General features: G+C 36.8%; 1 protein-coding gene across 7 annotated transcripts in view; it reads left to right on the plus strand.

Annotated features, from left to right (window-relative positions):
• The window catches only part of anks1b (ankyrin repeat and sterile alpha motif domain containing 1B), a 177,196-nt gene that overhangs the window by 34,552 nt on the left and 116,120 nt on the right, over nt 1–26,524 (plus strand). For all 7 annotated transcript variants that reach the window (XM_055054854.1, XM_055054853.1, XM_055054852.1 and 4 more), the window contains exons 2-7: nt 6,493–6,573; nt 7,215–7,371; nt 14,811–14,963; nt 16,554–16,697; nt 21,964–22,039; nt 23,439–23,540. In XM_055054854.1, the coding sequence (XP_054910829.1) occupies nt 6,493–6,573; nt 7,215–7,371; nt 14,811–14,963; nt 16,554–16,697; nt 21,964–22,039; nt 23,439–23,540 (713 nt within the window). The remainder of the gene's footprint in view (nt 1–6,492; nt 6,574–7,214; nt 7,372–14,810; nt 14,964–16,553; nt 16,698–21,963; nt 22,040–23,438; nt 23,541–26,524) is intronic.

Below are 26,524 nucleotides of genomic sequence, written 5' to 3' on the forward strand. Positions count from 1 at the left end.
CAGAAAAGCAGTCTGGTGTTGACATGCATTTGAAAACATGCTCTTTTATTTAATTTGTAAAAAAGCTAATTAAAACCAAGATTCATTTTCCAGCTTTTTAACTGATAGGATTGGACAGAGAGAATATTGTTTTAAGAATTGAAAGTCGTCCAACTAAAGTGAAGCTGTTGAGCTGAATTAACCTTTACAAAGGTGAGTTAAATCTACAGAATCAACAGTGTGTCTCATGAGAAACAACAAAAACAGTAAATTTGCTGTAATGCAAAAAAACTTACGTTTTCTTCCTCACTCACCCGTGAACGTGTTCATTACCTACACAGACTGATTATTTCTGTCAACTCGGAGTGAGTTTCCTAGTGGATCTGCAGGATAAATGCATCGACTGGTTCAGTCCAGCGAATAGATCCCAGAGCAGACAACCTCCCCTCCCTCTTGCTGAATCGACATCGGGCCAAATGGATTTGTGGCGGCTGCGGTTAAGTGGAGATCCAAGGCTTTCTGTCACTTATTTATTGTGAGGAGAATAGCTTCAGGAACACACACACAGTTTGTTTGTAGCTCCTCAAGGTTGTGGCTGATTAGGAAAGCTGCAGCATAAGTCAGTAATGGCGGTGGTTCTGTTCAAACTCCTCTCCTGTTTGATTAATTCGAGAGGAGTGAAACAATGAGCATACGGTTCTGTTTCCTCTAATGCAGCGCATTTATTACAAGTGTTTTGTTCAAAGTTTTTTCCAGATATGATTATTTTTTTTGTTTATTTGCAAGAATCGACTAACATATAGAAGTTTTCTGGGGATAAACATCCCAATGGGGCTCATTAGAAAATAATAAATTACAACTTTTTTCTGTTTGAGACTTTAATAAACCTGTTCTGTGAGCTTAGCATTAAATACATGCTAACTGCCTAGCAATGCTTGCCAATAAAGCTGAAAAAAATGATAAAAATCTCTTTATTTCTGTTTTATTCAACATAAGAGCCTTACATTCTTTCTCTAATCATAATTCAGCCATGGTATAAAAGTTTATAAATTTACAATCAAACCGTGGAGGTTTTATGAATAAAATATTGCTGCATGCCTTGGAGAAAAACAGTGTTGGTGGCCTGTGTGTGGAAATGAACTTGTGCAGAGTAGGAAGTCAGAGGAGTTGTTTCCATCTCTATTTAAGGAAGAAACGCAGCGTGAATCAACTGTCTTCAGATGAAAGCATTGAAACATCTTCTGATAATGATCTAATCTAGTAATATATCAGTTCTTGACACATCTAATGTATTATTATCTTGCTGCCTACTTCATCTTTCCCTTTTATTCTCCCATATAAACAAGAAGTCTTGCAGTTATAAGTCAACATGTTTGGTTATAATTCAGGACAAAAGTAAAAAATATTGCAGTCTAAAAAATTTATTTGATTCATTATAATCTTACTAACCATTGATTAATTCCAGGAATTTTTCTCACTTCAGTTCAAATTCCTCATTAATTGATAGAGCTGCCTTTTAAGCGCCATAATTTGAGTCAAAAGTTGAATTTAGTCGAGTTTAACAATTAGGATTCGATTTGATTGCAAAAGATGAGCGGACAATTAATCAAAACTCCTAAAATTAGTTCTTAAAGCAGCCATAAAATTTACAATAAATGCAAATTGGATTTGAATTTTGTTGTTTCAATATTTGGTTGTTATAAAAAAGCAGTTTTGAGACTCAAAATGCTCAGTAGACGCTGACTCCATTTCCTTCTCATGTATCCAATCTTGTGCTTTAACTGAGAGGTGTGATAAGTGGATTGATTTATTGATTATACAGTTCTTTTGTTGGATCGAGTTCAGGGTTCAGAGAGTTTATCTGCCTGTTTTCTGCCAGCTGTTCTGCAATGCACAGTAACCTGTCAGTGCTGCGTTACTCTGTACTTATAACAGCTGGGAAAATCCCTCAAGCAGATTCTAGAGTATGTCATTAAAAGGACATTAAAACACAAGGCAAGTTTATTTATATTGCACCAAAAGTAATTTACAGGACATCAAAGGGAAGAAAAAAAAATGCATGTTAAAAATCTGATTTTAAGGGCAGAATAGAAACAAATGTTTCAAGCAGCTAATTATATAGAAAAGGCTGCAGTAAACAAAAGTGTTTGCAGGAACCAAAAAAACAAAATTGCTGTTGTATTTCTTATTGTAGGGTTGTATTGACATAAATTACCTAAATAAACTACTAAATCATCAGCAAAAGCTTTGCATTGCGCTCCAAATCACAATAGCTGAAGTCTCTGCTAGGGGTGACCTGATTTATTGGTGCTAATTTTATCCTCGGCCAATTTCTACATGTGAAACCGATCTTTTCCACCTTTGCAAAGGTCTAAAAGCCCACCACAGTGTCCTTTTCTGCTCTCCCATGAGGAAGGTTTGTCTGACAGACTGACCCACCAGCTCACGTCTGCATTTTAACAATCGTTACCCCACTGTTGCCAGTTCAGCAACTTTCTTGCAATATTGAGCAACCTTTCAGACAAAAAGAATTGGTATCGGCCAAAGTCGTAAATGGCTGGTTAGGCTTTTTAGAAGATTGGTTATCAACGATCGGCCAGAAAACCACAATCGGTGCACCACTGTTGTCTACAACCAATAAAAGTTCAAACTCTCACTTTTGTTTTCCTTAAATGCTTTAGGAGACAGTCTCTTTTACAGAAGTTAGAAAGCTTAATTTAAAATTGACTTCTTCCCACTATACCTGATTTAAAACTTAAAGTTGATGGATCAAATCTAATTATGAGGAGTGAAAAAGGATGTTAAAAAATTAGGAATTCACCAGAAAATATTATTTGAATTTTTGCTTTGTGTGTAAAAATGAATGGAAAAAACTTCTTCCCTATGGATATTTTATAGTCCAAGACAAAGTGAGGATTTCAGTGTTTTTTGTAATTGGTGCAGAGCAGCAGACAGTGACAGATTGGAGCGATGGGGAAACACCTCCATGTGTGAAACAGAGCAGGATCGCCTGCAGCACTGAGGAGGTGTGAATGGGATTTTCTTCCTGATGTGGGAATCGACTGAAGTGAAGATCGGTGTCATTCTGACGGCAACACCTGGGAAAATCCCTCTGCTTCAAATATTATGCAAATTCTCTGTACTGTTAGAAAAATAATTGATTTCTTGCATTTTTTGTTGCGCTGAAGCATCCGTGTTTTTATATCTTAAAACAAAGTCAACAACATTGCATTTTACCATTGTTACGCCTCAGATGATTGATTGTTTTGTGGTTATGTTTTATAAGCAGCTCTAGACAGCTGTGCTTTTTGTCTAGATTTAATGAAACTCAGTGTTTTGGCTGTTTTGCTGTTTTTTGGTAGTTTTGTGGTGCATAGAAGCTGAATGCTGATTCCTCATCCAGAACCAGAAGACCTGAGAGCTCTGAAAGGTTAATACAAGAACAGCAGATCTTTAATGTACTTTAGTGCTAAGCTGTTCAGTAACAGTAATATTTTAATGTCTATTCTAGTCTAAAATTGGTGTGATGGTCTCTGACGTCATAGTTTTAGTCAGAACACCTGCAGCAGCGTTCTGGGTCAGCGGCAGCTGGAGGACAAGTTTTTATTTTTATTTTCTGACACTGTTGCAGTAATCTATGCGACTAAAGACAAATGCATGGAAGAGTTTCTCTCGCTGACCCTGGGAGAACGACATGATCCTAACATGCGCATGTCCGCCTGCAGGAGACATGAAAACGCTCCTGGCCTGAAGCGTCTCTGACTCTGTGGCAGTTTGAGAGTTGAAACATCCAGAGTAAACTACATATCTTGTCTCTGTGCACCTTGTTTGGTCATATCAGCCAGAGAGGATTTGCTGTGCTGCTTTATATCAGCAGGTATCTCTTCTGCTTCTCTCTCAAAACAGGATGTGAAGCAAGTCCACTTCCTGTGTGGCTTGTTGTGCTCCGATAACAAGCCGCATGTCGCCTTATATCTGTTCCTCTTTATGATTTCCCATGAAGTTTTTGCTGTTATTGAACCCTCAGCTCCCCTAAAGTGCCTTTGATTTTGTTTTTATTCAGAAGCACGAACCTCAGCAGGTTCATGGATTAATTCGACTTACCTTTCCCTCTTCTGAATAGAAGCCTCGACTACAAAGGTTTCACTTATATTTCCTCCCTTTGATGGGAATTCTCTGCTTTGATGTAGCTTGAACTTTCCTGCAGCATGATGCCTGCTTTGCTGTCTGTAATGAGACGCTGCAAATAAAAACGTTCCTTCTCAGGCGCTAAATGAGGAGTTTAAATCCAAAATAAGAAGCCATGTTCAACGTGAAAGACGTCAAAGATCGGCTTTTTTAAAATGGCACTTTTAAAGATGAAAGGAGTACGTTTAGCTGCTTCCTCCTGCCTTTGCTTTAGACTGGGACAATTCTCACTTCTGCAGCACTTTGCTGAAATATTCAAAGCAATTAATCTGTTTCACATCTTGTCATGTTGCATCTGCAAACTTCATTGTGTTAAATGGATATTTGAGACATCAAACTAATAAAAAAAATATTTGATTTGATTTATGTCATTAGGACAGAGAAAAAGTGTGCATACATAACCAAGAACAAAATAATATCTTTACCACTACTTTTCTGTTTGAGAATGAGTTAAACACTGTTTACTGACTCAATAGTTAGCAAAAATGTGTAATTAAAACCATGTCATAGTATTCATGTGGCTGTTCAATATACTGTTAAAACAAATAAATTATATTACAGACAAAATAGTTAACTAAAATAATGATAAATGTAAATAACTGGATGTACAGAATCAAAATAATTACCAACTTTTTGACAATCTACACCTATAAATTCTTCTTAATCTCTTATATAACAATGAATAAAATTGACTTCAACCTTATGACAATAAGATAAGCAAAATGAAACAATTAAATGACATACTTTCCAGAAAAAACAATAAAATTCACCTCCTTTTTTATACATTTTTGTCAGACACTCATAAACATCATTGCATCCTGACAAAATGAAGTCAAATTTTAATTTCTCTCTGTCTCATCTTGTCCTTGTCTTGTTCATGTAGGTGCAGGTGACTTTTTATTTTTTTCCGTCTGATTGTAGAGCAGTTCAAACCGTCAGCGTGTAACTGAAGAAGGGTTCATACAGAGGGCAGCATTGCTCTGCCTGCTGGGACGCCTTTCATGGGGTTTGACCTTTTCACCTTTCAGTGATTATGATAAAACAATGAATGAGTTGAAGATGGAGTCAGAAAGCTCCAGTGGGAGTTACCAGATGAGAATCATTATTGAAGCTTTTATGGAAATGTAAAGTTTGGTTGTCAGTAAGGACTTTCCGTTTCATTTCTGGGGTTAATTAGAAAGGATTATGTCTGCGTGTTTGACAAACGCAGCAGCTACTCCCTCCCTACCGCCTTAACTCAGATTAATCTTCTAATTCTGTTGGAACTCGGCTTGACGGGTCCGCGGTTCCACTGGCAGCAATGCAGAGGCGACCGGGAGGTGGAGGAGCAGATAAGAGAGACAGATTTAACAGGAAGTGACTCATCAAGTTGTAATCCACTGAGTGTGATGTTTTATTTTCTAACAGGGACGGTATCCGTGTTTTGGATTGATTCAGGAGTTTATCTTTTTGCAGGTTTCAGCACCATCTGTAATATCTGTTTCCTATAAATTACAATTTGAGTAATGGTTGTTTCAAACAAAATCACAATTCCTAGAAATGCTTGGTTGGTAATTCATGCCTTTCGACTTCCTTAGGAAGAGAATAAAGTTACATTAACGTTCGTTTTTATTAGTCTGTCATCAAAATGGGAAGAACAAGAGAACATTTTCTTTAAGTAATTAATTTGTGTGTCAATTCAGTTCAATTGTATTGATCAAATTTACAATAAATGTAATATCAGATCCAGTTTACATAGATGAATCATAAAGGCAGATTTAAAACCAGGTAAATTAATTTACGATGCTGACTTTTCTCATTCATCCTGAGGATGCATGTGGCGACAGCGGAAAAGAAAAGCTCGATTTAACAGCAACAAAAATCCATAAATCGTACTAATAAATTATTAAATTGAAAAAATACTAGAAAATAAAGTCACAGAAATGTTCTGCAGGTCTCATTTTAAATTTAAATTTGAGTCAAAGCATAAAGTTTTAAGGACATGATGTTTATTGATCTGTTTATGGACCCAAAAAAGGTGGGAATTTTCAGTTTTCAGTAATCCAATAAATCTAGATATAGGTTTCCAGAACAACCAAGTTAAAACTCGCAGATTGGTGCATTTATATAAATAATTTCTTTATATTTTAATTCACCATCTGCATGTCTCTAGATGTGTGCACTTTTTTTGGTTTGTTTTGGGGTTTTTTTGTTCATTTTTGAAAGTTGATTTAGTTGGCGATTATTTCACAGCAGATGATCAGAAACCGTCTGCCTGTAGTTTATCTGGACTCCAGACGTCACCTTGGCTCATTGTTAATTGTGACGTGTGTTTTTGTGCTGCAGCATGTGGAAGGGCGTGAACGTGAACTGCACAGACAGCTCAGGATACACACCTTTACATCACGCTTCCCTCAACGGACACAGGTAGGAAAACGCTCCCTCTGCATCCAATCAACATATTGAATTTAGGAATTGTTTGGGAGCAATTATGCAGATTTCTTCCCTTATATCAACTGGGGAAGGAAAGAAATGAAAATACAGATTTACTAAAACATAGGCTACCAGTAAAAGCCTGAGAGATCTTAAGATTTATTTAGGAAGTTAAAAAAGAAAATACATGGAGCTGTTCTCAGGCTGGTTGTTGCTACTTAAAAAAAAAAAATTCCTTGACTTTTGTTGAATCTTTTAGGTTGAAAGTAAACATTCTCCTGGTGTATTTCAGCTCTCGCCTGTCACCACAATCACATGGAGTAATCTGGGAATAAATCGGCATTAAAATGAGGCGAGCAGTTCATTAAAATGCTGAGCTCCTGTGAGACGTTTTGCCCTTTTGTCTCCCTTCTGACATTTTCAATGCTAATCAAGCTTCATGTAATTTTCCTATTTTCTCTTGATGGAGGGAACAAATGCAGCCAGAATTCTGTCAAAATAAAACACATTTTAGACAGAATAACCAGACCAAATTTATGCCAGGAAGTGGGATTATTTTTGCATAACGCAGTATCCTCATCTTTACTTAAAGAAGTAGTTAAGTTAATATCAAATCAATGTTTCTGTTCTTCTAGGGAAGTGGTGCTGAAGCTGCTGCAGTCCGAGGCGTCGCCAAACTTGGCAGACAGTAAAGGCTGCTTCCCGCTGCACCTGGCCGCCTGGCGGGGCGACGTGGACATCGTCCGCATCCTCATCCACCATGGCCCGTCACATGGCCGTGTCAACCAGCAGGTAATCCCAGCAATCCGATTGTTATCCTCAGCTAACCCTGTAATCTGGAATAAACCTGCTCCTTCTTCCTTTATTTAGCACTGCTGATTTTTGAAGTTGCTGCCACTTATTCAGGAATTCGGAAATAAATCAGTCCTGAGTGTCAGATTATTAGCAAGCCATATTGTCTCAAGTTCAGTAATATCAATGGATCTGTTTGACGTTATTTAATGAAAAGCTAGAAGCCAAAATGCTGACAGTCATTAATTCATTCAGTGGAAATGTCAGCGAAAGATGTAAGTGAACAAAGATCTTGATAAAATAATAAATGAGCACAAGTTTTCACTTTTTGCAGGTTTTGTTGTGTAACACATTTTGGTGTTGGGTGTTGAACATTTTTAAAAGGAAAACTTCCGTCTATATTAAGATAAGATTCTTAGTTTTGCACATAACATTTGAGTTTTTGGAAAAAACATGAGCGGGAAACACTTTTGTGTATTTAAGTATTTTTATTGACACATGGCAGCTTATTATTTGGCAAAAATAGTTTACATTTGTATTTATTTATTTCATCATTTGTCTGACACGCCAAACGTATTTTGTGATTTTTGCGTATATAAATTTATTTTGTATTCTGGGGACTGTTTAAAGTAAAAAGGACTTACAATATCACCCTCCTCTATTTCAGGATATTCTCGTTTTACGTCTAATGGTTAGGATTGTGAATTTTTGTCTTAACCTTCAGTTTACTGTCATGGCTCCTCGTCTTGGAACAATGGCTACACTTTGGCGTTTTATCTCTGTCCTTGCTTGAGGTAAAAGCATCATCTTCTCCTCAGCCGCTGTGTTTCTGAGATCATGCGATCCGACGCCGCTGCAGGTTCTGTCATGGTGGCCTCTGTCGGAGCGAGCCCATCCCTTCCCTTTCTGACAGGCTGCTGGGAGCGTTCAGTCTGCCGCCGCTGTCATTCCTTATCTGTGAAAACGACCTTCTTCTCCTCCCTCACGCTCTTCCTGTCCGTCTTCGCTTGCAGCATATTGACGGCGGCACGGATCACTGCCGCAGGAAGTGGCAGTGAATCAGAACCGCTGTGGAAAACGCTAAATGGATGTGTGTGTGATGCCAGCGTAAAGCAGTAATGGACCCTGTAGGTTATTGGGAGGGTTATTTAGCCTAACTAATAACTCCATTTTCCTCTTGTCTCCACTAGCCAAATGCTTCTCCTCTGAGAGCTGTTGCTTTAATTGTTAGCAATGAAAAATGATGCATCTTCCCCCTGAAATTAAGAGGTTTGTCAGCAAGTGAACATGGGTAATTTTCTGTTTTTATTTACCCACTCAGTGACTGACAGAGCTGAGAGGTCGGCTGTGTACGACAGAGTAAAAGCTGCAGATGCAAAAGATATCGTACAGACATTACGACCTTCGATGCGTTCGTTCTGTGGTGTCCGCTAGTTTGGAGTAGATATTTTAGTCAAAGTGTCATTTTTAGGTTTGTCTGTGAATCATTTCTGAAGTTTTATGGATTTGACCACAAATTTGAGATTAGCATTTTTCAGATGGAAGGTGAAAAATCATATCTCCCATAATAAAACCATGTAATTGTGTGAATTGGAATTATGAAAATAAATTAGCTTAACTCATTTTTCATAAGGTTTTGAGCCAGGTTCAAAGTATCAGACTTTCTGAAATGGAAACACTTTTTTTGTTGCTACTGGTGGGAAAGACGAAGAAGACGACAGGAAGAAGCAGAAAAATGATGTTTTGTAATGACTTATCAGATGAACAAACTTTTTCATGTGTGATTTTAAATGCATTTTTTATTTAATGGAAACGCCACAGTTGTTGGTGAACATTGACGAAATTTTGCTCACATTTTGTGATTTTTGCGTATATTGTGGATTTAGTTCTGTCTTTTCCTTCCATCCATCCATGTTTTTTTGTAACATTTTAAATTTTTAGTTCATAAAATTAATGGAATAAATTGGTGATTCAATTTCATCCTGGAAAGACAACCAGCAAAACTTAAAACAGTTGCAAAAAACGCCTAAAAGGAGAATTTCCTGATAGATTCCCAAACTTTCCCTTCAGTTTATCCAAAAATAAAATTTGAAAAAATATTGTACCTAAAATAATAATGCAGTTTGTTTATGTTGCTCTTAAAACTGAAGTGTTTGTGTAGAGAAACCTTGTTGTTGCAGGTGTTGGTGTGACGTAGTTATTGTTTTCAGGTGGGAGTTAAATTGATTGGATGTTTGTGTTTGTTTAGAAGCATAAGTCCAGTATTTTCTCTCTGGCTGCCATATGTTGCCATTAGTCAGAGTGAAACTTATTTTCATTCACACCTGGAGAACTAAAAGTTGCAGAACGTCACCCGGTTCTATCAAGTCAGACACTATAGTAGTGCCAGTTTTAAATCTGATTTGATATGTTTCATTTGTCCTTATTGGTGTTTGTGAAGAGATGAATGACATCAATAAGGAGAATTACTTGGAAGTAAATGAAAAATGGTGTGTAAGTAGGTTAATCTGCAATCAATAGGTGATTATTGGAAGTTGGATGTTATGAGGGAGAGTTAGACCAGTTGCCTAATTGGTCCCAGTAGTTTCTCTTGACGGCTTGTTTTTGTTTATCGCATGTGAGTGTGAGAGGTCTGGCTGCCTGTATGGAGAATGTTATTACTATACTCTGAGTGTATGTATGTGCAGGAGAGACAGTGATTGATAGTGAAGGATTGCTTGTTTACCGAAGGCGTGCACTCGGCTTCTGGAGGCCAAGTGAATGTTTTGAAGGCTGACAACTTACTTGTTGTGATTTCTTTCTCTGATTGACTCTAAAGCAGCTGGCTTATTCAGACCTGGACTTCGATATGTTGATTTTTTTTTGTCTTTTTCTTATTTGTTTTGGAGTGAAGTCACATCTTCATCAAGGAAATTACTTAAAGTTGGTGTGGGAATCCGCCATCCTTCTATTTCATTGATATTGTTGAATTATTAATGCTTTAAATGAATAAATGTAATACATTTTTCAAATGTATTGATTTTGCTAGCTGTTTTGCTGCTGTGAGAGGATATAATCTTTAGAATAGAGAACATTGTCCTTACATTAGCCGTTAGCATGATTAGCCATTGTAGAATAACTAAAGCAGTAATGTTTGTGTTTATTTCCCAAATGTATAGATTGTTACCTTTACTGTGAGATTTCCAAAAGCGTCATAACAGAGGATGAAAGCTGCAAAGAACAAAAGAGCGTCTGCTTCACCTTCCTGTTATCTGCTGAGCATCTTGCGCTCTCCTCATACTTAAATGCCTGAATGAATTCAGATGGAAATAAAATGCAGCTTTTACAGCAGATATATTCCAGCAATGTTATGTTTTCCATCAGCAGAAGGAATTAAGTTACGTTGTTTTGCTTTCCTCCTCCTTTCTTCACTCTCCTAAAGAAGACATCAGCAGCCTGCTAAAGAGCAGCACGCCTTTCACCAGTAAGGCCTACTGGGAACCATGTGAACCAAGCCAGAGGTCACAGACTCATGAGGTCATTTGCCTTTCATAGCTTTCCTCCCAATTTATTTCTGTGCAAATACTCGTATGCATTCACCTTACATTCCTGGTAACTCGACGCTCCATGTTGCTACGACACAGCAAAAATGAAACCATCTGTTTCCCAACGATCAACATGTGAACTCTCTGAGAACACATGCTACTGCTGGGAGAATCCGCTCTGGGAAAGGCCTCCGCCACGCCGACGGCTGCCAAAACACACAGTCACACCGAGCCGTTGGACGCTTTCTTCTGAGTAATCTGTTTAAGGAAAAAGAGGCGGCAGCCATATGGTTTCCAGAGCCCGGCTCGGACTTATTAAAGTTCAGCTAACGAGGACCGGCTCATCTCCGTGTGATCCCAAACAAATTACCACCCTAAGTGATTATTGCAAGATGCGAGCAGATTGTGTGTGTGTGAGGGCGTTTAATTGAGGTGTTATGTAGGAACACTAATAAAAAAAAAAGTGGTTGGATTTACTTTGCAGTTGTGTAATTAAAACCAGAGCTGTGTTTAACTCTGAAGGAAGGTCAGAGTTAAAGGAAAACAATTGAAGATTTTGATACAATTCTTCTGTTGTCTCACTTGTTTTCTAACCTAATCAGGTAATTTTTAAGAAACTTTTCCCATAGAAATTATAAATAGTTTAAGGTTTATGAAAGGAAAATTTCTTAAAAAGCAGTTTGCATTAATTTGTATGTTAAGCAGATGATTTCTCAACGCTCCACATTTCTTTTGGCATCTCTGCAGTTAATCCATCCAGTTGGACACCCATTTTTGTATAATCTCTCTACATCCAATAGAGTGCATGCTCTTCCTTTCTCAGTTTTTAATTTGGATTATCTTGGATTTAAGTCTGAAATTCCAATTTGTTTTATCAGAAACAATTAGGAAGAGTAAAATCTCTGAAATACTTTATTCATCTTTTATTTAGTTTAATTAATTTTGATTTACAGCTCTCTTTTTAAAACAAAACTGGAGCTAATTAATACATCAGATGAGTCGGCACTCATCTGATGTACTGTGGTGACGGACTCTGACCTGACCCTTCATAAACACTTAAAAATAATTACAAAGTCAGCCTTCTATCACCTGAAAAACATTCAGAATTAATGGAATAATGTCCCAGCAAGAACTACAGAAACTTATCCATTCATCAGAGAATACTTTTAGTTTATGGCTTAGCACCAAAATATACTAATGATCTGTTGATGTTGTAGCTTCCAGACACTCAGATCGTCTGGTTTTGGTTTACTTTACATCCTCAGACTCAGAACCAAATATGGAGCAGCAGCATTCAGTTTTTAGCTCTTTTACTCTGAAATAAACGTCCAGAAAAAACCCCAAACTGCTGAAACATTGCTGAAGGCTAAAAAACATATTAAAGTGTAGTCTAGTTTTCAGCCTATCGTTGTTTCCCTTTACTTTACAACTTAATTTATTTGCTTGCTTTTTGTTTTTTTCTTTGCCTTAGAAAAAAAGGCAAAGAAAACAGGTGTTTTGTGGATAGTCAAAGTACTTTAGTGTAAAATAAATAGTGCTTATTACTAGAATAAATGATCATTAGAGGTGCTGTGTTGTGATAAACTGGTAATGTCTTACAAGCTTACAACTCTTATGAACTTCAGCCTGTTAATCACTGCAGATTTTCAGCTTCTTTTTCTCACATTTTGCCATTTTAATCTAAAGATGTATTAAGAGGCAATAGAGATTGAAGTAATTATCCTCATTTCTCTCATCCTCTTATTCTACAACTCGTTTCTCTGAGCTGCCAGGATTATGGGATGAAGCGACAGAGCCGGAGCTCATCCTGCACATCAATCCATCAGGCGTTACTGCAGAAAACGTTCAAACAACTCTGCTCCACCTGCTCTGGTTACAAATGTAGCTGCTGCAGCACAGATTTTTTATTTTATTTTGTGGAACAAATTAAAGAGAAGACAGAAAGTTATTTATCTGTTCTGGTCCAGTCAAGGTTCTGACACATTTTTGAAAGTTTGCAGAAGTTTTAAATCTGTTTGTCCTTTCTTCTGCCTGTCCATGTATAACTAAATAGAAGCTACTTCAGGAGTGTCCAAAGTGTGGCCCGGGGGCCATTTGCGGCCCCGGGAATGCTTTTGAGAGGCCCACTACCACAATTCAATAATAATAATTTGTGCAAGCGCTTGGAGCATGAAGACTTTTTATTTTTAATTAAGACAAAACTTTTACAGACAAATCAAAATCTTACAATGAAAAATGTTAACAACTCACAGTATTCAGTAACCAGGCTTTTGTCCTTGAATTTGTTTAAATAAAAGTAACATAAATCTTATTTTTGTTCTACAACTAGATAAATAAATTGCACACAAGATGTTTCAAAAACCTGCAAAACTCTGTTAACATTTTGGATATAGGATAATTTACACACCCTTTGCAATTAAAAAACATGACTTCTTTACTTGTTTAATGTATTGGAGCTTAGTTTGTTGTTGAGTAGGAGAAAAAAAATAAATCACAGTCTCTTGTTTTTCCTTTTTTGTGTCTTAGTGTCAAAACAAATTTGGCATTCCTGATTCACTTGGCTGTTTAGTCCAGTTTTGTTTGTCCTAGCCAAATGTAACCACAACAAAAGTCAGCTATTTGTTTGGTTGCTTGTTGACAGGATTCCTGTTCAGCAGCCAATGTGCAACAATGAACCAAGTGCTGATGATATTGAGAGGCTGTCAAGCTGCGTGTAATGGAAATTTATAACCCACTCTGAGATCACAGAGGGAGGATTTCTCTGTTTCCACTCCTCTTCTGCTTCATCTCATGGTCCGAGTCTGAGCTCATCTCTTTGCCACTCTCCTTTCTGTCGAGGAAATCACATTTTTCCAATCTGAAGCGGCGTGTGTGAGACACAGCAGATCAGACCGCTACGTTTTATTGTCCATTTAAGGCTGCAGGGACAAATGGGACAGTGGCAGAACCAACAATAACTTCGGTTTTTGTGCCAGTGGTTCCTAGATCACATTTGTCATCCAGTCTTTCTTAGTTTCTGGGTTGTTTTTATTCTTTTTAGAGCAGATATTTATTAATATTAGTGACTTTCAGATAACCATTTGAAGGAGTGTTTACTTTCTTCACACAGCACAGAATGTAAATTAAAATATATTGTAGATCAGAATGAATAGTAAATAAAAAGTAATTTACAGTAATATAGAGAAAGTAAATTCTCAAATGTACTTAAGAGGAACATTATCTAAACAACACGTGGTTCATCGGTTCAGATTTAGAAAAGCAGTGTCTGATTTGCTTCTGTAGCTACATGTATGCTATACTTTTTAATTTTCTTGGGGTCGGTCATTTATTTATTTCGTTGTGACCTCAGGGAATACCAACAACGCTGCTGTTGGAGGCTCTCTGGAGACTGAGGACATGGTCAGACATTCTCAGTCAGTCCATGACCTTTAAAATGCCCAGAGAGACTCTTCTTAAAATATGCAGCTAGAGAAATAAAAAGGAAAATCTTAAATGTTAAGCTATAATAAGTTGCTGATTTCAGTTTATAAAAGTTGTACTTCTTGTGTTGGATTATTATTTGAACACAGTTAAATGTTTGAGATGTTTTAAAATCAAAATAATTGTGTCCTGCAGATCTGAAGACAATTCTTTATCCTAAATGTTTTTCTTTAGGAGGCTCCAAATAATCTAACATTGTTCAAAAACGTTCTTGGAAACTGAGTCAGGTGTTCCTAAATGAGTTTGAAAAGTGCCTCCACTGTATTTTTTCTCTGTTTTGAAGAATGATTTATAATCTGTGCTGTTCTCCTGCTCCTTTAATCCTAAAACTGTCCATCTGATACTCTGACCTTTTCTTCCTCACCCCTGAATCGGCTCCCATAATTCCTGCAGCCATCAAAGCCAATCGTCCAACGTTTTCCTTCTGTTCTGCAGAACCATGAGAGGGAGACGCCGCTCCACTGTGCGGCTCAGTACGGACACACCGACGTGGTTTCAGTTCTTCTTCAGGAGCTGACCGATCCAACGATGAGAAACAACCGGCAGGAAACTCCTCTGGACCTGGCTGCACTTTATGGACGCCTGCAGGTCACTGAGAATAAAATTTATGTGTTGTACTAAAAAAATACTGCCTTCTGACGGACTACAAAACAATATAAACACATTCATGTATTCAGGCGACGTGCAGAGATAGTTTATCTCCATGGATAGTTGTTTGAATTTGTCCTAAAAGTAGCATGTTTCATATGTCTCCTAGTGTGTTTTTATGTATTATTTCCGGTATCAATGTAAAGATGGCCGTATACAAATGAAGTACAGAAGGCTTTAGATGTTTAGATATTTGATATTAGCATAACCAGCCGCTGCTCTCAACAGAATTACAATTTATTCACATTATTTTGTTGATTTATTGAATCGTGTTTTAGTCTTTTGCTGTGCTGAGATTTTATTGGCTTTTTATAACGTAACCTGCTTTGTGCTCAAAATCTGTTCCACAAAGAGACAAACTAAAGAGAGAGCAGCTGAAACACCAGAAGTTAAATTTGATGCCGTTCAATTACGTTTCATTTTTTATCTCATGCAATTAAATGGATACCTATTGAAATACGTTACTGGGCTAATTGACAAGTCAATTCAAAACAGAGAGCAAATATGCTATCGTTAGCTTACTTCTTTAGCAAGCTACTCCATTTGAAGTCATTTTAACTGGAAAAATATTGATTTAAATGTCTTTAAAATCTTAATACTGTCCTTTAAAAGCTTCTGTTTGTCCCTATATGATACAGATGGGATGTAACTTAATTTATTGGTTCTTAAAGGCATCAAATTGATCAAATTTGTAACATCGCTAATTGTGAAATGCGTGGTTGATGTACATTATATTAATTTATTTCAGTAATTAGGTTTACTAAGTTAAAAATATAATGCTGATAAATTACACAAATTAAATTTTCAAGCCTTTAGTTCAGTTAATTCTGATAATTTTCTACTTGTAGCCGATGAACACGCATTTAATTACTTTAATTAATCAGAATGTCACATTAGACTAATAAAAAATTTGTTTTTCATACCGAAATCTGGGTTTAATTAAAAATATGCTAACCTGCTGCTGGTTTACACCACAAACACACCACATTAGTTCAGTTTTGTGAAAAATGTGACAAACCACACACTGAAACACTCAGATTTCTGCTACAAATGTCTGCTGACGTTCCGACTCAGTCACACATTCTGCACGCTAAGGCAGCTGTAATTGCAGTCAAGCCACACAGGTTTATCTGACTGCAGATGAATAATTTATGAAAGTAACAGTCTCTTTCTGCATTATAACGAAGGAAGCTCTGTGTGGTGGAAGTTTACTGCCAAAGGAAAATGTAACTTACACTGGAGGAAAGTTTGAGACTCACTCTAGAAAACAGGAAAGATGTAAATGAAGGTAAACCTGAGCAGAAATATAAAATAAGGTTCTTCTAAATGTATTAGAATATCACCCGATTATTATTATTATTATTGTCAGATTAATTGATGTTTTTTATAACTTCTAATAATGACAAGAATTACAGATGTTAATTGTTGTGACTCAACACTCTTTTATATCGGATGATTAAGGAGGTTTTTGAGATCCATGAGGAAATGTGTCATCATTTCCCCGGTGTTTTGCTGTGTGTTTGTGGACAGGTGGTGCGCATGCTGGTGAGCGCTCACCCAAACCTGATGACGAGTCACACCCGCCTCCACACGGCGCTTCACCTGGCGGCACGTAACGGACACCACAGCACCGTCCAGACCCTGCTGGAGGCCGGCATGGACGTCAACTGTGTGGTGAGTTTTTAATATTCTTGTGCTTATTAAAGGATTGGCATTGCAAGTCAGCTCAGGCTATTTATGATAATAAAAGAAAAACAATTAAAAATGTTCTAGAGACTGTTGGGATGAGCTGTGATTATGGCAACTTTTTCATCACTTGCCTTAAATGTTTTGACCTTTTTAACAATATCTTTATTGAGTTTTTGCATATATAAAACATAGAAAATATACATTCAAACATTGAACACCCTAACACTCACAATTAACACTCAGTTCCATAATAAAAAAGAAAATGAACAAAAAAAATGCAAATGCATAAAGGTAAACAGATAAATAAATAAAAAATTTAATCATTCAACTCTTTTATTAAAAATATTATAAATATGAATTAATATTAAGCTTTTTAGGTGATATTCTATTTTAAAGTAGCTGTTTTTTAAGTTTATTCATGTTTCGATCACAATTATTTAAGCACCTTTACCATTAAAATTAAGAATGTGATGACTTTAAGTTAAATTTTTTCAAAATATACTGAAATCATCCTAATAGCAGCCAAAGACACTAGTAAAATGCTGTTAGTTAACATATGAGAAGTTTTACAAATGTAGGCGTGAAAGTGGATCCTCTCTGTGTTTTGGGAAAAAGTTGTTTTATCAGCCGAGGTGTTATGAGACAGTAAGCCTTGGTTTTGTTTTTGTTACATCCCAGCTGGATTTCTGTAATAAACTGTGGGGGGCCAATTTCTCCAACTCTGGCCTCAATCCACCGACTGCCAGTTTATTTCAAGACTCGGCTTAAACTTCTTTGATTTATTGGAAAGTTTCTTAACTCCTCCGCTCCATTTGATCTCCCTGAACTGTGATCCGTTTGCACACCGTTTCGATCTCTCTGGTCAGCAGATCAGCAGAATCCCAAAGCGGCGCTGTTTTAAAAAAAGAAAAAGTTAAATGCTTCTCCTCGGCAGGTCAGACCGTCGCTCTCGCTAACTGTACTTAAAGCTTCTTCAAACACAGACAATTGCTGTTTCTAAAAACGGCATAAAATGTTTTTTTTTTGTTGTCTCACTTTTACAAATTCAAATCTCCTGAAATCTACAAGCTGTAACTAAATGGTCAAAAAAACAAAAAACAATTATTGTCACATTTATATATGCTTTTTTTAATTTAGCAGAAAGATTTAACTGTGACATTTTGTTAAAATAATGTAATCCACCATAAAAATTGAATGTGTCTATAAGGACATTTACCTGGATAAACCCTTTAAAATCCTCTCTGTGCTGCATTTCAGTAATTGAAGAGACGAGAAGCTGCAGACATTTGTGTTTCATGAATGGCTTAAGAAGCTGGCAGATTAGCAGTCGCGGCGGGTTCCTTCATTTAAACTCCACGTTTTTTCCCTGAGTGTGTATCAGAGAGCCATGTACACTGAATGTGCCTCTCATGGTGTGGTGGTTTGAAATGAATTATTGATTGTGAGGAAATGAAGAGAGAGAACAAGGTGTTCCTGAAGGGTCCTCATAGTTCATGGTCTCTTTTCTCTTCATGCATTCATAGGGATTAGATGTATGTACTGGATGCAAGGCTTAGTTACTGACAGTTCTCTGCTGAATTGGTTAAACGAGCATTACAAATTGGTTAATTTTGTTCAATTTAGCTTAGAAAAAGTGGCTACAATCACTGTTAGAATGAAAGTGACTTACTGATTCGAGTGTTAACCCATCCTTAAACTTCACAGCTTTTCTTGGAGTATAGACAAAAAAAGTTAATCAGGATAATAGTCTTTCGCAAATCAAAGCATTAAAATCTGTGAACAAAAGTGGTGAAAGAAGCAATTGAATTGTATTTATTCAATTTAATAACAAAAGTCAGAATTATATGCTGGTAAAAATGGTGGATTTTCTTCTTTCAAACTTTGGATTATTTCTCACCCAGTGTGCTTCTGTTCGTTGATCATAAAGATTTGAAAGAAGGAGAAAAAAAAAATACTTCAAGGGATTTATTGCTCAGAGTATGAAAAATTCAGGGAGCTGCTGAGTCTGAAGCAACATAAACAAGGAGATGTAAAAGTTTTCTCACCAAACTTGAGACGCTTAAGAGATGTAACAAAGCTTTGAACTTATTATTGAACTTGTTTAAGCTCCATCTTTCTGCTGTTTACAAGAAACACACATCAGATAATCTCAAGGCACTTTACAATAAGCTAAGTTGAAGGAATCCCAGCCAGTCATCAGCTTGTATTACAGCGTCTTTACTGAGCAGACCTGCTAAAATGAAGTAATTAATTTTAGTTTTTATGTGCAGATCCTTGAATCAGTGACATTGCAGACATTACTGCCTTCTTCAGTCCTTTTATGTGTGTTCAGACCCACTCTGATGTGGAGAGCCGGGGTGTTTCTCAGCCTCAGGCTCCATGCGCCTGGTGAAGATGAGCACAAAGGTCTTTGATATGTCATCTCCTCTGCAGGACTCACTGCTGCTAGTTTATCAAGCTTGTTTATTTTGCACCCTGCATTTTTGACTATTTTTCTTTTTTTTATTATCAGAAATTCATACAAACCTTACTCTTGTGCTTTTAAAGTTTAGCCAGAAATAGGTGCAACAAGTTTTGTTCAAAACAACAGATAAACGTGTGCACCAGAAAATCATCTGTGTTGGATCTTAATTTTTTTCCGGTCGTAAGTTACTCACTAACTCCATTTACTGATGTATTTCTTAAAGTGAAGTCTTAAATTATTACATCTAGTAGTAGTGCAAAATTAAGAGTCTCTTCCATTGGTTTCTTTTTGTTTTTCTTCAAATTTATTTAAATCAGAAATAATGGAAAATAAAACGATGTAACTGAAACTACATTATCTACAGTTTATACAGGTATCTTTTGAAATCTTAGGAAAGGATCAACAGGAACAGATCAGAACTAAGAAAAATTATTGGTTATTCTATCAGACATATTATCAATTGATATTAATCATGTGTCGACAGCGATATATGTTGTTTTTGGTTTATTGTCCAAAAACTGACTGACAGCCTGTGTTTTAAAAATGAACAAGTATCAACTGGGGTTGTCATAAATTGTCTCTAGCTGACAAGAAGTTGTACATGTGAGTGGTAGTACAGAGCTGTGTGTAGGTGTGAGTGTGAATGAATAATTTACACATGCAGCAGTGTTTCTTTTTCTCACTTCCTTCTGTTTCCATTTTAATGAAGGTAATTCCCCGTAGAGGATAATTCTACTACCTGCATGTTGGGTAGGAAGCCAACGCAGGGTAAAAGCAGTAGATTTGAACCAGGATGTCGACAAAACAGCGAGTGCTTTCTTTATATACTCAGAAAGTGTGATGGTAAAGCGTTGTGCTTTTGATCAGCTGCGAGTGTTACGTAAAGCCGTGTTAATTATGTAGAGAGACTCAAATGACTCCTCTGTTGACATGCTGTAAGTGTTTACTCTGTCATCTCATATCAGCACAGCCAACACATCAGACTGCCCTCCACTTTTCAATTGCAGGAAACTCCTCGAGAATCAGAATCGCCTTTTTGCTTCCTCATGACATCACGGTATGATCGCCAGGGGAAACGGGGCAGGAAGTGGTGTGGGAAGTTGAAAAGGGAAGGTCAAATGTGTCAGAATAAGGGGTGGCTCCCTTCCTGTGCCATTGCCTCCTCTCCTGCATGGGCTTTAAAAACCTGGATGATTTTCTTTTTGGAATTAACCAGCGAAGTCATTCTTGAACCTGCTGCAGGCTCTTACATTTTTTCGCAATCGGTTTCCTTTCCCGTGCATCATTGGTGATGTTTCAGGAGAAACGGTTGGGTCACACACAGTAAGTCTGATCTGCCGCAGTGCTGTGCTCAGGGTGCAGGCCTGGCTGCTGTCCAGATGATTTGTCTTCATTAAAGCTGGGAGTTTGGTTTACGACAGTGTTTTCATCCATGCTGACAGGAAACCAACCATGAAGGATGCAACGTATTTAGCTGTTTGGCTGCATTTACGCCTTGTTGTTTCTGTATTAATGTGTGCATCTTTGTGCCCCACGTGGGCATTACTTCTTGTGGCGATGGTTGATATGAGATGCAGAAATCAAACTTTTACAACATTTTGTCACTAAAAAACACCCTACCCCTGCAAACCAGGTTTCTTCTGGAGATACATAACATGTAATTGTGATTAAAAATAGTAAGATTTTGACTTTTTTTGTAATTTTTCCAAAAGACCTCATTTAAATCCACTTGTAAGGTCATAAATAAGCAGTTATTAGATGGAGGTATTAATTTTGGATGGAAATAAAGTCACTTAATAAGAAAGACATTAATGCTGAGTCATCACTACTTTGTGTTATTTTTGTGCTGCAAAAATAACACAAAAAGATGCTAGACAAGGGAGCTTTGGAGGTCTTTGTCATCCCTCTCTTATTGTACCTGAGGGTAAGATGAAGTTTTGAAATAGTTCCAGATAGTCTGTCAATGTTCATTAGATAGTATTTTAAAATGTTTTAATTATTGCTCTGATGAATAACTAGAATATGTTAAAGTCAGTCTGGAGAACAAAATGGAAAATTGAAACAAAAGTAAAAGGAAACAAAACAAAACGAGGAAAATGTAAAACATAGTCAATAACAACCAGCATCGTCATCACAGAGTTTTTTTATGGGCCGTTAATGACTTTGTAAAAAAAAAGAGAAAGATTTGCCCCCATGTTCTTCACAGTAGCACTGATAGATTTTTTTCATTGTGTGAAATTATTAGAGCAGGTTTTTCTCTGCAGCTTAATGAATTTCATTAAAGAATTTCAAACCTTCTTTGGCCAAAAATATCCCAAATTTGGTGTTAAAATGTGACTCCTGTCACTGAAATCTGTGCTAATAAGCAGAAAAAACCCCATTAATTAATGTTCCAAGCACCTCCGCAAACTCAAGAATTGGCTCAACTCTGCAGCTTTTTCTGAGAAGGAAACAGTTTGGTCCTTTATCTGCCTCTCTGTGCTGATTTCATTGTGTTGCATCACACCTGTAATATTATTAGCACCGAAGGAAGATACTATAGAATGAGTGAAAATGGGACGTTTCCACATACACAAAAAATTATTGCATGACTTTTAATCTTTTGACCTGGGAGAGAGATTAATATTTATATCAGATCATAATGATGAATTTGATCTGTTTTAATTGCTGCTGTCTTCTGCGATGTTGGTTGTGCTGTCAGTCTACCTCCGGTCTATTTCTGTCTCCGATTTCAGTTGTAAAAGTTCTTGAATATTAATACATGCGTGTTCTCTCCGTTTCTCGCAGACGGAGAATGGGAGTGCCCTTCATGAAGCTGCCCTTTTTGGAAAGATGGATGTGGTTCGCCTTTTGCTTGACTCAGGTTGGTCTATAAATATGCTGCAATAAAACAAGTGCTGTGCTTTTTATAGGCCTGCGCTCCCCTTGTTTTTATCGTAACCTGCAGTCAAATGCTCCACGTGTTTAGTTATTTATGTAGATGCAAGTGTTCAGTTTTTTCCCTCTGATGAATCAAAGTTAAACAACTTGAAATGCTTTAGTTTTGGCTTTGATAAATGAAATAATTGACACAAAATTGTATGAAAATGAATTTGTAACCTGGCACTACTTTCTGGACATTGTTGTCCTTTGGTTGCGCTGCCATCTTCCCTGCAGCTCCCTGTTTCCTGCAGGACTTCCTCCGGTGGCCATGCTCCTTCTGGTCAGGATTACAGTACAGCAACATCCTGGATTGTTGCAAACTGTGTTGTCTTAAATCATTGGAGTTTCTATCTGAAGCCTTGAACTTATTGTATGTTGTTTTGCTAAAATAGGCATAAAACCTGACCAAAATTCACATTTTGTCATCCACAGACTTCCTTTGTGTGTAACACTGGGACTGAACACAAAGCAGTGCCTAATTTATGAAGTAGATGAAAATGCAAGATGGCTTGAATGAAAATATAAATAATTTGTTGTTTCTTTTTATGTATTCACTTTTGTTGTTACCGTTGCATTTTTCAGACTCATGGGCCATTTATATACGAAAATTCTACTTCCAAAATTATCTTTTTGTTAAGTTCCTTGTTGATCTTGAAAACATCAAGTCAAAAAATAGGTTTGCGAAAACCTCTCTATGTATAAAAGATGAAAAAAATGCAAACACTACTTTCAGAAATTTAGCAGTTAAAAAATTGTGGACAATTAGAATTTCCTTCTGCTTCATTGAGTTGTTTGTCTCCCACATAAAATCCAAATAATATTTTATGTTATTTATGTTATGAATGGATTACATAATTTTGAAACATTTATCAATGAAAAAATGTTTCAGTTACAAGATTTACTTGAAGAAGCAAATGTTAGAAAGAGCAACAAGAAAGAAATTAATAGATTATGACAATCACATCTCAGTTCATCATTTCGACTTTCAGTCATCATTCCAGTCGTATAGAGTGAATTATTCAGTCAATAATGTGGAAAATTCAATAAATGCTAACATGCACAGTTATTCATCTGCACAAATTAATGGTATTTTGATTTTTTGCAATCTCTTAGATTGTGATGGTTGTTTACTCCATAATTTTATGGTAACTTGTTACTTCAAAATCAAGTTTTTTGTATTACAATTAACAAGTTAAAAATATTTGTACCTCTAAAAACATTCAATCCACCAGTTTTTGATTCGTCTCGATTGATTAACTTCTAATGCTGCGTGAACTTCTGTGAAACATTGTTTTAATTTTTCGCTTTTATATAACTATTATTTTGCGTGTGAATTTCAGGAATAGACGCCGATTTGACAGACAGTCAGGGGAGAACAGCGCTGGAGATTCTCAGAGATCACCCAGCGCCTAAATCTCAGCAGATAACCGCTCTAATTCAAGGTGAGAGACACAGACTGTCAGAGAGAACCTGAGAATTTGGGGTTGTTGCCGTTGCACAAATAAAAAAAGATAACAGCTTCCAGATTTAAGTGGAGAGTTTTGGTGTTTTCATTTTTCCACACCTGACTGCACAGTGATTCGTGTTTGCTCAGAGATTAGTGGCTGCTGTTTGGGTTTTATTGGCTGTATGTGATAGTTGAGATTGAATTTGTTGAACGGTGTGGACATATTGAGCCACAGAGCAGCATATTGGCACATATGACATTGTGACCTTTGGAACAGGTTGTTGTCTAACTGAGAAATCTCATTTGTTGAGAAACTTTGTCTTCCCTCTGGGAAACAGTGCAAGTTGCTCTGATAGCAAAAACAATATAGGTTGCCGCTGTGTTCTTTCTCATTATCTTTTTAACATTTTATTCAATTCACTGGACTTAAATCATTAGCTAACCAGGTCATAGATTTGTCCTTTGGACTTTAAGAAATAACAACTTTTTTTGCAGATTTTTCTTTCTTCAACCATGCATTAAAATTCCAGTTTTTGCTCTCGTACATGTTTTGTGTTTAACCAGTGATTACCAGTGTGAATTTCCTCCGCAGTCCCCAAGGATCCAAAAATTACATCTTCTAAACGCGGTGCACATTAAAACGCTGTAATCCTGTGGCTTGGAGGCTCTCTCTGTCTGTCATCGTGGCAGCTATGGCGTGTATAACGGGCACGTAGTTATCGTTAATTTAAAGCAACAGAGATAAAGGCGCACAGAAACCAAGGAGCAGTTGGATGAAGAGCATTTGCGAGAGCCAAAGTGAACCACAAATGAGGTTTAATTAGGAGGCGAAAAAAAAAAAAGAGAAGCTGAGACTCGGGAATGTGTCGAGCTGGCGACAAAACTGATAGTTAAGCCGAAAAACACAACGAAATGGAAAGAAGACCATAATTTGAAGTTAAAAGTACAAAAATCATGGATGGAGAAGTAACAAATTAGCAAAATATTTGCCCTGATCTCATCTGTTCCAGTTAGTTCCTTAATAAGGATTTGGGTTTTTTGTTGGTGGATGAAATTATAAACGGTTCCAAATATTCGACCGATTTGACTCGGTATTTTCAAGTGTCTGCAAGACAGATGTAGGTGAAGAAAGTGTTTATTTTTCAGCATCACAGTGACATGAGTGTGTAAGATGTCTGTCCACTGTGTGTTGAGGTGTCTAGAGGTGTGAAACTGATGCTCTGTCCCAAATGGGAAACATAGTTTCACAAGCAGTCTGAATGCGATGACACAAACGCAGGAATAATGTTTTCTGGATTTGCTCGGGAGCCGATGCCTGGTATCTTACACATGTTCCTTAAATGGAAGAAACGGTAAGGAGAAGTAAATCTGATGTGTGAGTCAAATAATAGTTGCTGGGCGAAAATAAACTACTTAGAATGCGTGTATATGGGAAACCACTCAGTGATCCAAGATAAACACTTGGTGATGATGGAGAGTTTAAAAGATAAATACAACTGAATGTCATCTGCATAGATGTGACAGGCATTATGTAATAAAGACTGAATATTTTCAACTATTGGAAGAAAATAATGTGTCTAGAATTGACCCTTGTGGAACACCACAGATTAGAACTTGATGCAGGATCTTCTATCAGATGTATAGCTGCTAGCGCTACCGGCGTCACACAGCAGTTAATTGAATGCTTATGGATCTATATTAAATGAGTCTGAATGCTAATATTGAATGAAAATGACAACTTTAAAAATTTTTAAAAAATTCAATTTAAATGTACAGCATACAAGTCAAATTAAAGGTGGAACTGGTTTTAAAGTTTTTGCATGACCAAAACCTGCCTCAAAATGTTCATTTTAAACAGTTTATCAGCATAAAGCTGAAATACTGTATATTTTAAGATGCATTTAGTATTCAATTAATAATACCTACAAGAATAAAGAGATATTTAAATAGACTGGTCTGCTGTGAGCATCTTTACTTAATTGGACTTTGCATATTTATCACAGTAAAGGAAAAATATCCTGCTGCTTCATTATAAATAATCCTGCATTAACATGGACAAAGTCTTTGTATATATGCTTTGGAAGGGATTACAGCATTCGAAACGTAAAAATTCACGCCGTAGTAGATGTCTGTCACAAACTCTTTCTATCCAAATCCAATCTCACCAAGCCAGAAGTGGAAAGATGTTTGGGCATCAGCATGAACGGGGGAGGCTGGCCGTGTTTGCGTATGATAGGAAGGAAGAAAGGCGAAAAGGGCGCACAGCTGCGGCTGGGTGAAAGGATCAGCTGCGAGCCATTTCCTGTTGGAGAGGAGATGGAGAAGGACACACACATGCAGAGAGCTTGTAGCTGCTGAGACTCGGTTTTCTGGCACATTGTTAGGAATGATTCTCACTTGACTTACTGGACGCCTCCTGCTGCACGCAAAAACAAAAAAAAATAAACCAACTGGTTGTTGTTCTGCCTGATTTCTGCAGTTTGTGGAGAATCTGTAGAAAATACAAAATAAATATGTGCCTTATTTTCAGTCTTTTCTGTTAGATTCATAATTAAATGCCAAAATTGGGGATTATAAACAATAACTCAATTAATTGCATGATAAATTAAAGCAAGCTCGATAATTTCCATTTTCATGATTTATAGTTTTTCTCTTTCTACAAAAACTGGTCTTCAGTTTGATTCATTGGTCTCATCTAGCCTTTTTGTTTAGAACGACTTCATAATTAATTTTATTTGGTGTTTCGGTTACTTTGTTGATTTTGGATATTTAAAATGTCTTCCAGTTACTGTGTTAAATGTTCATTAGAATTTAAAGTTCATTGATCTTGGACAATGCTACGATGTTGCAATAATGTTGGAGCTTTATCACAATAAACATAATTATTTATTGCAATAACTTCTGGGACAATTTATCGTTGATCCTGCTTCGTCTCCTTCTCACTCACTGGAGTTTCTTTCCCCTGTGTTGCTCTATAAT

The sequence above is a fragment of the Poeciliopsis prolifica genome, unplaced genomic scaffold (assembly GCF_027474105.1).
Source record: "Poeciliopsis prolifica strain line A6 unplaced genomic scaffold, Auburn_PproV2 SCAFFOLD040, whole genome shotgun sequence".
NCBI lineage: Eukaryota > Metazoa > Chordata > Actinopteri > Cyprinodontiformes > Poeciliidae > Poeciliopsis > Poeciliopsis prolifica.